The sequence below is a fragment of the Dermacentor andersoni genome, chromosome 9 (assembly GCF_023375885.2).
Source record: "Dermacentor andersoni chromosome 9, qqDerAnde1_hic_scaffold, whole genome shotgun sequence".
Taxonomy (NCBI): domain Eukaryota; kingdom Metazoa; phylum Arthropoda; class Arachnida; order Ixodida; family Ixodidae; genus Dermacentor; species Dermacentor andersoni.
In genome coordinates, this window is record NC_092822.1 from 69,683,458 (window position 1) to 69,698,048 (window position 14,591).

Sequence of the window (14,591 nt, forward strand, 5' to 3'; positions counted from 1 at the left end):
CATCAATAATTTTACACTTTCGTTATTGGAGTGCCATTTGGGGGGACTCTATAAAATGCAATGATAAGATAGCTTATTCTGGTACAACACTTTTTTCAAGACTTGATTTTCATTTATTTCAAGGAAAAAGGTTCAAGGAGACAGGGCAAAGTGTTTCCACTTGAATTTCGTGCCTGAGTAACAGCGTCGGTGTAATAATATCAATTCATAGATATCATTTTGTTAAAAAAATAAAGTTATTAAAACTTGCTAGGTCAAGCATTTGGCCTTTTTCCTTGAAATGCGTTAATAATCTTATATCTTAAATGCAGTAATAATAATATCGGTAAACTATTTACACATCCAAAGCAGTGTCCCCATCTCATCAGCTAGCATGGGAACTTTAAGCCAGTTTTTTGTTGTTGCTTTTTTTCTGGCCTGTTCAAGACTTTGCTCATGATAAGACCAATGTTTCTGGTATTGCATAAGTGCAGCTTATAAATCCAGCTTAATGTAGCATACTGCTTTGAAAAGAATGATTTGACTGCTGAAAAGAATGATTTGAAAAGGATGCAATATTATTTATATGGTTGCAGGTTGGTAGTAGTACCACATTTCTGTTCCTTTGTTGGGAAACGAGTACTCTGTTCTCCTGAAGTGCTTTGTGGACATTGCTGCTGTGTTGCAGCAACACAGTGTTGGAAGAGAAGTACTTTAAAAGCATTTGTTCCCATTTACTCTGTGTGAACCTTGTGCATCGGTAAGTGCCATAAGGCAGATAAGTACACATTTAGTATTGTGCGCCTATTAGGATAACAAATTGCACTGCTTGGCAACAATCCATTGTGAGCAGAACATCTTATGACAATGACATGAAAAAGAGAAGTACGGGGCGCGTGTCCTGTAGTGTCCTGTAGCTCTTTTCCTCCTGTATCTCTTTTTCTCCTGTAGCTATTTTCCTCCTACAGCGCGTGTCCTGTAGTTCTATTTTGTCTAATCCACAATGGATCATATGGTAATGCGATGCCAATGTTTCCTCTGGGGGTCGCTGTAGCAACATAGGTGCATTTGAATATGAAAAGGCACAAGAATGGGGCCAGCATTGTGGACATTAAAGAACGGTTAATAAATATTTTCATTTAGACTCGGCTAACCATTCTGCAGCTACAGCCAAGTGCTTATTCTCAAAATTTTTAATACAACTAAGTTGGTGCATCCGTTTTATTAATTTAGAAATACAAATTGCAAAATACAACATCTGCAGCATTAGGGTGAACTTTAGTCACCAGGTTTTGGCATTTTCTGGCTTCAGCCTTAGTATCTTTATAATTTCAAAGTTGGCAGGACAGGGCACCGTGTGCTTCACCCACTAAAAGGAACTTTGCCTGTTCATACTGCGACTTTGTCTATTAGTGAGAAGAACACTTGACAGAAGGAGGAACTCCAGCCTCTGGTGCCAGGAAATGGTGTCGCAAAACATTGTGTCTAAGCTTCTCACCCGTCGACGATGTCCGAAAGTGACACCACTGACATGATACAGCCTTATCGCAGTGCTGGATGCCTGCATTCCAGGCATTTATGTACTGTCTCTACGTACCTCTATTCTTTGTCTTTTCTCTGCGATTTTCTTTCATATGACTCAGTTCCTCTTAAAAGAGAGTAAAGTCTCCTTGATGGAAAATTTTGCTTTAATGTATTTTCTGCAACTTCAGCATCACCAGAACTGGACTGCAAGAGAACAGGTTAAGAGTCTAGAAAAAAATTTTCTCAGCTTCTGTTGCATCCACGAATGTGAACTTTGCCTATGAAATCTGTAAGTGATTTCAGGCATGACAAGAAAACTCTCTATGTGTTTCAGAGAGGGCACCTAGCCATCTCACGCACTGCTGCTGTCCCGTGTTCTTTCCTAGACCCTAATTTGTTTGCACACTGCTTATAATGACTTTACCTTGGTGTGTACAGTTGTTGTCACAGTTCCTTAAAGGGATGCTAAAGGCAAATACTAAGTTAACATGTACAGTTAAGATATCATTCCAGAAACTTGCCAGCACTTGTTTCGTACCAAAAAAAAAGACTTAGTTTTGGTGAAAATCGCATCGGAAGGGTCCACATACCCGTAGCGCAATTCAAGTCGCCCGTCCCTGAACAGGGGAGTGGTCATGTTGCATATGCCATCGCCACACTTGACTGCCGTCGGTGAGTGAAATGGTGCATGACAGACGGTGCTGTGGTCTTTTGCACAAAACACAAATGCATGGCCATGGAGAAACCGGCCAAAGACTGAGTGATGGATCAACTTTTAGTCAAGTGGCGTAGACTATTCAGGCGTTCTGCAACTTCACATTGATGTGGAATTCTCTGCTACTTGCAGTTTGTGTGAGTTTTGTGAGCCAGCAAAACCAGCATAGCACTATGCGATAATGAAACCACTGAAACATGAAACTGCAGATGGTGCAGATTTGAGCGAAAATGTAACCTTTCCACTGCCCGTGTCATTGTCAAGGGTAATGTCAATGAGTTCTTTTTTCTAAACATAGAATACACCTTAACAAGTAGCATTTTCTTCTGTCTTATAATGCAATGCAGTGATCTTTTACAGTAAAGCTGTTAGCCTCTAGTTGGTCAGCATTTTTTGCGTCCACGTCCATCTGCAAAAATGTGGGCCGATCCCGGCAGCTGTGCGGAGCCTAGAGCAGTGGCTTGTACCCCCGTAAGGCAGAGGCTTCAAACAATCAGCAGAGTGAAGCAAGCGGTGTATACATTCTATGGAATCATGCATACAACATACAAAACAACATATGTTTCAATAAAGAACAAGCACAAAACAATCATCTGAACCACATAATTGATGATAAGGCTCTCCTGATGGGAGCCTTAAGTGATGAGAGGAATGAAATGGGGCATCTGCTGAAGAATGTTTGGTGCGTGCAGACCGCTTGGTATGTCTTGAAGAGTCGTTCGTGTAGCATGCGACAGCATTCGACAGATGGTAATTGTGATCATCAATAGCCAGACTTGGCACACGACATATCGCTGTGGCAAGTTCGGGAGCGATCATTAGATGGGAAGGAAAAAAGAATAGATTATTGGCTACAAAATTCAGGGGTGCGATCATTACACGAGTGTGATCATTATGCAAGTAAATACGGTGATTGCATGAATGTGGCAATGTAAGCTTTTCTTTCTGTTTATTTCTGCCCCATGTATGTCTTGAAACTCCGAACTCGGCATTAAACTTGCCTGTTGTGTGTTCTGATGAAGGACTAAGTGCATAGTTAGGCTTTGTACAAGTCATTAGGCCTTGTGCAAGTCAGCTGTGTTAGTTCAGAAGGCAGGCGCTGTTTACTTGAACTCTTGTGTAAGTTAAGATGGAAGCTGGTTATTTAAGCAACCTCAAATAACCAGCTGTTGTTGGGATTCATTAACATTGCCTATTGGGCATAATGGCTTGAGCACTGCGGCCTGAAGGATATCAGCATTGTTTTTGTTGTAGTAATTCTTAACTCTTAATGCCAGCGAATTTCCCTAGGTTAAGCATTTGAATTTGTAATCTCACTAACAAACTTTACAAAGAAGCTGTTGCCATCCATTTAAACCAATCCCTGCCTTGGATCGGTTTATCGTTTTCCATGCTGAGAAATGCAGCACTTGACCATGTGTCTGCATTCAATTTCTTTGGTGCATAAGTTAACACATTTGTAGTTCTTTTATTGAAAAGTGGCTGCATTTCAGAAGAAATTATAATGATTGTTTCTGTAGACGTTGCTACCATCTTTTCGTCGTTTCATGCTACACTTGAAGCATGGTTCCACATGTGACATTGGGTGCTTTCTCAGGCTCATGACACGAGGGGGGGGATAAAAAAAAGAAACATGCTTGATTTTTACAACTGCATAAAAACGAACTATTATACTGGTGACAGGTCGTAGAGTCCCCCATTCTCTGATATCTTATTGCGGTTAGCCGAGGTGTTACGCCTCATTGTTTATGAGCTGCAACCACATTTTTGAATGCATGTGAAGACATGCCTAGTATGAGTGTGTCAATGCATTTTACTCACACACTGTAAGGAAAGCACAATGGAAAAGTTAATCTCTTTGTAAGAGCTAGATATTCTTCTCACTGCACTCGCTGCAGCCTCACAGCTGCAGCTTAGTCCTCTACCAATGCCCATAAGTTGCAGCTTGATTTAAGCTGCACCAGTGTGTCATCCACACTACCGGATGCACCCAATATATTAGCAGCTACCACTAGGGGCTCTAGTTAATACAGTACTTGAAGGTAGTGCCATTCCTCTTAGCTGCTTATTTCCTTCTCCCTCACTCTCACCACTTGTCATAATCATCATTGGTTAGAGATTTCAAATCAGGCCATTCAGTGCTTTGTAATTATTTGTCATCCGTTTGGTTCATGAAAGGGACGAACTGTTGAGAGGACGAGGTGGAAGGCAGTGTGACAGTAAGAGAAAAGTGTAGACAACTAGTAGGTGCAAGTAAACTACCATGTATTCATCATGTTGACCAATCATGGCATGGCTGGCAGAGCGGCCCATTATTTCACTGTTCACAATGATTGCCAGCTCGTTCTAAGCATGCGTTTGTACAGCCTGCACCATTGTCTTTGTGAGTGGCGTGACTGCCTGTAGCGTCGCCAAAAAAGAACAGCGCTACCATCACACTGCATGAAAGCCTTAGCTGCTCCGAGATTGAGGTGCCACCACATGGCACCTTCTGAAACTTTGATGTTTCTGAGCATTTACACTAAATATTTGCACAAAAGACTGCAGGTCGTGTCCACATGGCATGGAGGTTTCCACAGTTGCCTGAAGGGAATGGATGTGCTTTTGGTGTGTTCTGAAACCATTGAGATAATGTGAACTTCGCTGGCTACCCCATGCTCGGGCCTCCCGAAGTGTCGTACACTCTGGGAGCCATCCACCATGGTTTGCTCAACACGTGACGTTTGTCAACTTTTCAACTACAGCTTTCTCGGTCATACCTCGCTGCCAGCTCCATAGACCTTTACTATACGTAGGAATACATACGATTACAACGTGCCCCTGCAGTGCTCTATGATGGCTCCCGCTTACACAACTGGTGTTGAAGGTTGGACCACTCTTCAGACTCCCAAACGGGTGAGCCTGCATACTCTTTCTTCCAGCGCATCATTTGCACCCCCTAGAGAACTAATATACTGACCACCACAAGGCTTGTGGCTCGTCGACATTCTGCTCGGCTCCTTGCTAGGGCTAACTTACCAGTTAAACAACTCAGAACTAGGGTCCATCCTCATTCATATTCTACCTGAAGGAAACATCACACTTCTCACCTGCACACCCCTTCTGAAATCTCTAAGTTTCAAGCAGCTGAACGTCTCACAATCCCAAACTTTCAACAACCTGCCCGCGTCTACCAAGCCCCTCCGCCCAACACATGCTGAGGAATCAAATGTATTACACCGAATACTTCTTTGACTGAACTCATGGCAAACATCTGGGATACGGACTCAGGTGTCCTCATTTTTCGCAGCATGGGCTCCACGCACACCGCCCTTATCATGTTTGCTGGACACTACATTCTACACTGGGTGAACTATCGAGGCATGACTGCGCCGTGGCTCGTACAAGCCTCGAGCAGTGTTCGGCACTGTCTACTCCGCTCTCAGTCACTGCGTAGACATTTGCCCTGATATTCGAGTTCTAAAATGCCTCGCATGTGGACTCGCACTCAACTCCCCAGAACAACCTTAAACATGCCGCCCAGGCTACCCCCACTGCGGCGGGGACCACCAAGCTGGGGGTCCTAACTCCTAAGTCTGACCGGCCACAGACCGAGCCTTACATGAAGCGGAGTACGCATGTCGTCTACATCTCTCTGCGCCCACCAAAAATTCTGGCAATGTAGAATTGCCATCAGTTCAGCAACAATCCATGCCCCTGCCCACCTACACGGGCAGTATACAATTCCGACTCCTCTGCCTTGACAGTGACACCCTGCGGAACCCAAAGTGAACAGCCACACCAGGAGCAGCAGTGTGGCTCGGAGCTAATCCAAGACCTCCCAGCATTCGCCCAGTGGGCTAACGAGTCAGGTTGCCTCTACCTGCTGCAACGGAACTCTCCCCTCTGGCAAGTCAACCAAGCAGCCAAACCTCAGCCCTCCCTGCCCCCTACCCAGCAGCCAGCCAACAGCCCCTAAACCCCCATAAAGCAAAACAGCAAAGTGTTGCTCTCGTTCGTACCAACTGTCTTTGCATGGCAGAAATCAACTCTCTTCCTCCTCCCTGACCTCTATCTCAACTGTCCTCCATTGTGGACATTACTCCAGCTATCAACACAGGCATCTCCTAACCTCTCACCCAGAACCCGTACTCCACAAATATCCTCTACTGCTCCTAGTCGACAGACCTTGTTGCCCACCTCTTTGTCTGACATTCACTTGCTGCAGCCCAACCAACTGGACTACGCCTCTATGGAGGTCCGCATTAACCCCTTACGTGCCTTGGACAAGCTAGGTTTGTCCACGGTAAAAACAGCCAAAGAGGATCTCAGCACGACAGCAGTATATTGCATTTTCTAGCAATGCCATGGATGAGCCTAGTTTTATCTCAGGACTTAGTCGTGCTTTTGGTAGATGGAAGCGCACAATCCATGGAGCAGCGCAAGCAGAACCGAATTTATTCTTTCGGAGGAGGTAAAACATTTTGGCCAGTGGGGTCTTTAAAAGTAATTTGGCCATTTTTTGGTCAGTATTCGGGATAATAGCATGGAAAGGAAGGGGTTACAGCCATGAAGTAATGCCTTGCAGCCTGCCTTCTTATCACCAATCCTGTGGCTTTCACGGGAGTCTTAGACCAACACAACTCTTTGGAACAGTGCTACCTAGGGCCAAAGCACGCTATCTAGGGCCAAAGCTGCACCGGCCACTGTCCTCCGCATCTCCACGACTCTTCGTAATATCGTCCGCAAAGCACTGAACGTTCGTCTTGCGCACTGCTGTGACATGGATCATTCCTGTCGCTCCCGTAGCCCCCGCCGCTAGGGTAGTTGCTGCTGTACCACATGTAATGACCGATCAGACAACTTCTAGATTCGCAGTCTCCACAATAACGTTTGATTTAATTGCGTGGCAGGAGAACTCCAGAGACTCTCGCATGCAAGAGGCAGCTCCTCTTGGAGTACATTGCCACACACACCTCAGCACTGATATCATTTTTATCCCAAAACCCGCTCAACTTTCTTTCACCAGGTGCGCCCTTTCACATGATTAATAATAATGACCGATCAAAATTTTTCAGACAACCTTCGTGACAGTATTCAAAAAGCTATGCACAGCTTCGCTTCAGATCACATATACCTTCTCGATGATTTTAACTTTCCGCAAATAGACTAGCTTTCCTTGTCTTCATCATGCCGCCACTCAACTGATTTCCTCAAACTTACTTTAGATTTAAATTTGTTCCCAGGTTGTAAGCGAGCCCACTCGAGAACCAAATATACTTGATATTGTAAACCAGTACCCCCGAAACCATCGAAACAATATCCTACCTAGATGGTTTCAGTGATCATAAATTGCTTCAGATAACACTTCATGTCCCACTAGCCCATACAGGATCAATAACCAAAAAAATTCAGGACTTCAGCAGGGCTAATTACGTTGATATGAATTCTGATATGGAACACTTTTTAATGAGACACTGTTACCTAACTTCACTGATCGCACAACCGAAGAAAACTGGGCACTGTATAGGAACCAAATGTCAGCTATGATTGATCTCTACATTCCATTAAGAACGATTACTAACAGGACAAATCCTTGGTTAAATCGATCGTTACGTAGACTACGAAACACAAGAAAGCGCTTGTACCACGCCACAAAACATGGGTGTGATCCTTCTGCGTTAAAAAAATACAAAGAATTCCTTGAAACATATACTAAAGCAATATGCGATGCTAAAAAAAAAAAGTACTATTGCAATGACCTGTCCTCTCTCCTTCAACACAATCCTAAAAAGTTCTGGCGAACTGTGTCCCCTGACCACGACTCTGATCATATTTCGTTGCACGATGCTAACCAAGCACCAGTATCGGACAGTGAATGCCCACTCATATTTAACAATTTTTTTCTCTTTGGTGTTTACACGGGAAGATCATTCCAACATACCATTTGTACCTGAATATGACTGCCGCTTTATGGAACCCATTACCATTACTGCTATGGCATTTCACGCCTCATTGCTAACCTAAAGGTATCTACATCGGCCGGTATAGATCATATCAATTCTAAAATATTACAAAATACCTCATCAATTTCTAGTCAAGTAGTATTATCCTATTTATTCAACCAATCCTTAACGTCAGGAAAGCTACTAGCTGACTGGAAGGTTTCAATAATTGTTCCTGTGTTCAAAAGCAGTAACAGCCATTCACCCGATAATTATCGTTCGATCGCGCTCACATGCATTTGTTGCAAGCTGCTGGAACATATTATTGCGTCTCATGTTATCAGTCACCTAGAATCAAACAACTTTGTCTTCTCTAATCAACACAGATTCAGAAAATATTGTTCTTGCAACACGCAATTATTGCAATTTACCACCGACTTACACTTCAGCATGGATGCCAATAAACAAACTGATTGCATGTTCCTTAATATTTCTAAAGGCTTTGATCGCGTTGCTCATGGTCAACTAATATCCAAATTATCAGCCCTTAGATTAGACTTATTTACATTAACTTGGATCTGGAGTTTCCTTTTTCTCCGTCAACAGTTCACAGTGGTTAATAACTTTTCCTCCCCCCGTTGCCATGTATCTTCCGGTGTTCGTCAAGGAAGTGTTTTAGGGCCCCCTTTATTTTTGATCTATGTTAATGACCTACCGCTTAACATATCATCATGCATGTGATTATTTGCGGATGATTGTATCATATATCGTACAATTACAGATGTCGAAGACCACATTGCTCTGCAATATGACCTTAACATTATTTCCCATTGGTGCAAAATCTGGCTTATGTCCCTTAACCTATCCAAATGCAGGCTCATAACCTTGAGTCGCAAACGCAATAATTCTAATTTTACATATGTCTCAGATACTACACCTGTATCCCAAGTTCCATCATATAAGTACCTAGGCGTGCATCTAACACATGATCTTTCCTGGGCCTTGCACATCACCACCATTGGCGCCAAGGCTTCCAGAACTTTGGGTTACTTACGTCATAATTTACGAAACTGCCCGACTAATGTCCGTAAACTTGCCTACCTAACATACGTCCGTCCTCAGCTCGAGTTCGCATCATCAATCTGGTCTCCTCATCAAAAATATCCAATTTCCATGATCGAAGCAATGCAAAACTGTGCTGCTCATTCCATCTATCGAAAGTACAGCCGTCATCTCAGCATAACTCAAATAAAAACTGATAATACTCTCGAATCCTTAGACACCGATCGTTCTGTCGCTATCGTTTGTTTGCTACACAAGTATATAAACTGCGCTTATCTTTAACCTCTACCCCTAGAATCCCCCATGTGCATGTCCAATCGATTAAACAACCATCGCTCTTTCAAAGACATCTACGGCCACGCGCAAGCATTCAACTCATCGACACTGCCCAGAGCAAAAACATTATGGAATGATCTTCCCAACAATATTGTTTCAGTAACCGATCACGCATCGTTCCACAACTAAGTGTATCAACTTTATACATCTTAAATACTGTAACTATGTTTCGCTGTGATTACATGGGTGTGTATTGTCGCCATTTTGTTCTTTTTTTCTTTAGCGTACCAGTTGTCGCCATGCGCTTATTTGCCTGCCCATTGAACATGCTGTCTCCACCCCTTGTGCATCTTACATTCTTGCGTTATTGCGCCTTTGCAAACCATAATTCTTTTGTAACTATAGTGTACTTGTGTAATGTTAACCTTTTTTTTTATTTGTACTATGTAACCACATTGTATTGTTTGATACTGCATTGCTTCTGTTAAACTTGTGTTTGATTCAATCGCCCCCGTTACTCAATGTTCCTGACGGAACCTGTAAGGAAACCTGAATAAACAAATAATAATAATAATAGATGTATTCTGTTTGTGCACAACCATGTGTTTGTCTGCAATACTCACATGAGCTTTCCCCAGGCTCCACCACAAAGACGGATGTTGATGCCATCAACTGCACAGCAGACTCGCTGTCTTTGATTTGAGGAAGCGACTTGATGCCTCCGCCATCTGGAGATGCCCCGCAGCTGGACTGCAGTGCATGAGGAAATAGGGTTGTCATTCGCTGTCAACTCAAAGCCGTACAGAAATGCAACCGTCTTTAATCCTTTACTCACTGGCGTAAGGTTAAAAAAAAGAAAAGAAAGTAAAAGACACCGATTCCTCCTGTTTGCTCAATGATGTACCCATACCTGCCAACATTTATCATTTTGTCATGAAATGCCTGATATTTAGAGCTTGTTTATCGTTGTCGTATTAACACAATAATTTTACCGTTTTTCATTTGTGGTCATTTTAGGGCAAAGCTTGTTTTAAAAAAATATGAATATTTACCGTCGTCTACCAATGTTTCGGAGGCTAATTCTCAGATGTGCTCATTTATTCTGATATGCCAGAAGCAGTGCCATTCTCTCATAAAACCAATGCATAATAGCAACTGAAATGTCATCCTCTGTTCTCTGGATATTTATTTAATGAAAAACTTCATGGGACATTTCTGTTCTTCTGTGGCACAGATCATTCTTCCTGTGCCATTGTGTTTGCTGTCATTGTAAGCAAGGGACCCATATAAGCCCTGAAACACCAAGTTTTTGTCTTTTTATTATATAACATTCTTGGTGAGTGTTTGTTTTAGTTCACCGTTCTTCTTGTGACTATAGAGCAGTTTGCCTGTTCACACTGTCTCTAGAGAACAAAGTATGTGATGTTATTTTTAAGTACATATTTTAATATCTTGGCTGTTAAAACAAGTTTTGTGATATTTATTAATGTTTAGTATTTGGTGGCTTTGAGTGCAGTATTTCCTGGCTATTAAGGTTGGCAGGTCTGTATACTATGTGGGACATGATAACGCACGCAATGATACACAGAAGTGCTTTATTGTCATGTGATGTATTGATATATGTTACTGCAAACAACAGTCAAAAAGCTCGAGAACAGGCTGAACATCTCTATTTGCAAGAATTTTGAATGATCCTCATAAGACAGAGGAAAAAATATGTGCAGTGGTGTTGGGAATGGAACCAGTGCTTACGGGTCTTCAAGCCAAGTGCTCTAAACAAGACTCTATGTCAGCAGTTTGCTGCAATAAAACGTTATGAACATCCATGTCTCTGGGCTGCTTAAAATGATAACCTTGGGGACCTGCATTCTACGTCCAGGATCGTGACCCATGCTGGATATTTGTCCTGGAATTAATGATTGGGTTAGTCAGTATGTCATTTCTAGGAAAATAGAGTGCTGTGACGACACATAATGATTGAAAAGAATACAACACATAAGCTGTCATACGTGACATTTTCCTTGTTGCTGGGTCATCGTCGCAGATTTATTTTGTGCAATAAGGATACTTACTCCTATCATCTTAAACAAAAAGGAAATTTCATTTGCTTTGCTCTGTTATGTGTAGTTGATGATTTTCAATTTGCATTCCCCTAGATTTTCATGTACCATAGGTTTTCAGGCTACCTGCGTAGAAATCTAGGCTACCTGCTTAGAAACTTGCGTAACTCGCTTTCTGATGTACAAAAACTAGCATATCTTAATTATGTTCGCCCACAACTAGAATACGCTTCATCCACATGGTCACCATATCCAGATTATCTAACCCGTATGTTGGAAGCCGTTCAAAATAGGGCAGCCAGATTCATCTCTGGCAACTACAATTATCATTCGAGCATTACCCGAATAAAACAAGACCTTGCATTTCAGTCATTAGAAGATCACCGCATCATTGCTCTTTTATGTCTGTTTCACAGGTACATTTATAGTAATTACTTTCACTGTTTGCCGCTTCATGCTCCTGTGCGCACATCTCGTCGCATTCACAACGCACTTAGTGTCATGCGCATTCATAGTCAAACGCAGGCATTTAACTCATCACCACTGCCAAGAGCTATTGCATATTATAACAGTCTCCCGGATCACATAGCATCCATCTCCAATCGTGAAACATTCTGTGATAACCTGAATTCGTTGCGTATTAATATTGTATAACAACGATGCACTTTCCTATTTCTGTCATGTAATTGATGTTGCCCCCCTTACTCGATGCCCTTGAATGGGCCTGTACGGTAATGTGAATAAATAAATCAATAAAAAAATATTGGATGAGATTTGCAGCTGTTTCTTATGGATTCATGTTAGCATCCCTTAGATTGTTTTGCACTTGTAGATTCCTCCATCAGAACACCTTAAAATGTGGCAAAAAGGCGATTTCTAATTAAGGAACAGTTAAAGCGTTGCACCATGTCTGTGTTCTTTTTCTTTTCTATCCAACGTCTGGTTGCTGCTAGAACTGGAAGCAGCACATTCAACCCTATTTCATGGTTAATGCAGTTTGCCATGAACTCCCTGCCTTTCCCGTTTTCTATTTCTCTCTCTCTCTCTCATTGTCATAAACTACTTTGAAATCTATAGCTGTAGCCATCACTGTGTTTCTCTGTTCTACCAGGAGTACAAAAAGTTTGATCCTGACCACTGGACACCGAGATGACTGGCAGAGAACGATGTCGCATTGAATGTTGATTTTGTTGCTTCCTGGGAACCTGAATGTGGACGACACTGTTGCGTCTGCCGTGTCCGATGTCTCGTTGTACTTAAACGCTGACAGGAATGTGGTCTTTGGGCACCTGAAAGAGAACGATGTGTGTGCTTTTTATTTGACATGGTTTCAGCATGTTACTTATGCTGCTCAAAATAGGAATTTCTTGGATGCACAGTCCACTGCTAAAGTGAAGAACTAACCGTATCTAAGCCAAAATAACTCGAACATTTTTTTGCCCCATCTGAGAGGGGTGACTGATGTGATCAATTACACATAGTTATATGTGTAAAAAATTAGTCCTGGGCCTATGCGGCATATCTCAGGAAAAATTGAAGGCAGTATACTAACTGCATGCCTCCTTTAGCAGTGGATCATACTTTACACATTGAAATACCGCCTCAGAATCGGAAGCACTAATGAAAAGAGTGATGCCTGAAAACATGTTGCATACATCTCGAGACACTTCTCGTGCAACCTGCAACACAAAATCTACTTGTATGCACCAAGTGGGTTGCACAAAATGAGCTGCAAGACAGACGTCTGCATGTTTGGTGCAATTTAAGTGTGTCGTTGCGTAGAAGATTTTCTTTAATTGTTCTTCGCAGTGATTTGAATTAAGGAAATTTATGACGTTGCTTGCAGTTTTTCGAGCCCACTGCACATTGGTAGTGCTCCATCACCTCGACTAACTTTTATAGTTTACTGTGTTGACTAAACCCGCAGGGAAATTCAAGGTTATTAGTATGTTCAGCTGTTTTGTGTTCTCGTTGACACTTGTTAAAAACATATTTTCAGCAGACAAATGTAATTGATGCGCGAACGGAGTATAAGGAAACAGTACAATTCTATTTTGGGAAGTGGGTTTGGGGAGGCACTATGTTCATTTTTAATATGTGCTTACACATGCTAGTTTGATAACCTTTGAAAATACGAACCCATTGGCATCTATGAGCTCCTCTTCACTGGTATTGGATGCAAAACTGAAGCAAGATCTGACCACAATGCCGCCAGTTTCTGAAAAAAATGAGAAAATAGAAATGTAGACATGACAATTAAATTCTGCTAGTAGCTAAAATTGTATAGGAAGATATTGAAGCAATGTAACAGCTCCCCTCCATAATGCCTTCGGCTCTGAGGGTTTTACTATAATATAAATAAATTAGTAAATACACAAATAACATAAAGTGCTTCACATTTGAGCTTAAGCGTGCAGCAGACTCTTCAAGGCAAGTCCTGTCAAGCTAATCAGTTTGAGGACTTCTGTATAGTCTCCCATAACCACTGTGGGACTGTTCTGGGTGCACGCCCTAGCCAGCAGGTTGCAGCTCATGCTCTCGCTATCTCCTTATGCTGCTGCCATAATTTCCCTCTGTGCTCTTCCGCATTATGCTTCTGGACAAATAAACAGAATTAGGGTGGTAAAAAAGATTTGTCCTCAGGTTAAAGGGGCACTGCAACGCTTTTTGAACCCTATAAGATGTTCCCACTCAGTAGAAAATGCTGCAGCTGCCACGCACGTGCAAATGTGCGTGTGCAAATGACTATTGTAATGCATGCAGCTGGGAGCTTGTGCTCTCACATAATAGATCACTTGCTCTTTCCTGTAGTTTTCGACATCTCTGCTTTTTACCTTGCCCTATGCAGTGTCGGCAATGACATCACATTAAGCCTAATGGCCCACAAATGGTGGTGGTGATGGCATAGCAGCAGACGGGGTCATCCTGGCATGCTTAGCTGGCGATTGTTCCACCTGAGCTTCTCGTACATATTTAGCAAGGGTGCGTCACCAGACTTAGCTCAACTCTGTCTTTAAGGAAAGCAAGCAACAGTCGTAGCACTCTCTTCAT

At 42.4% G+C, this 14,591-nt stretch overlaps 1 protein-coding gene across 1 annotated transcript in view; it reads right to left on the reverse strand.

Moving 5' to 3' along the window:
- The window catches only part of LOC126528232 (uncharacterized), a 160,594-nt gene that overhangs the window by 4,804 nt on the left and 141,199 nt on the right, over window positions 1-14,591 (reverse strand). Inside the window, exons 6-8 of the mRNA XM_050176117.2 lie at window positions 13,680-13,758; window positions 12,676-12,829; window positions 10,104-10,230 (exon numbers count right to left, since the gene is read on the reverse strand). Of these exons, the coding sequence (XP_050032074.1) occupies window positions 10,104-10,230; window positions 12,676-12,829; window positions 13,680-13,758 (360 nt within the window). The remainder of the gene's footprint in view (window positions 1-10,103; window positions 10,231-12,675; window positions 12,830-13,679; window positions 13,759-14,591) is intronic.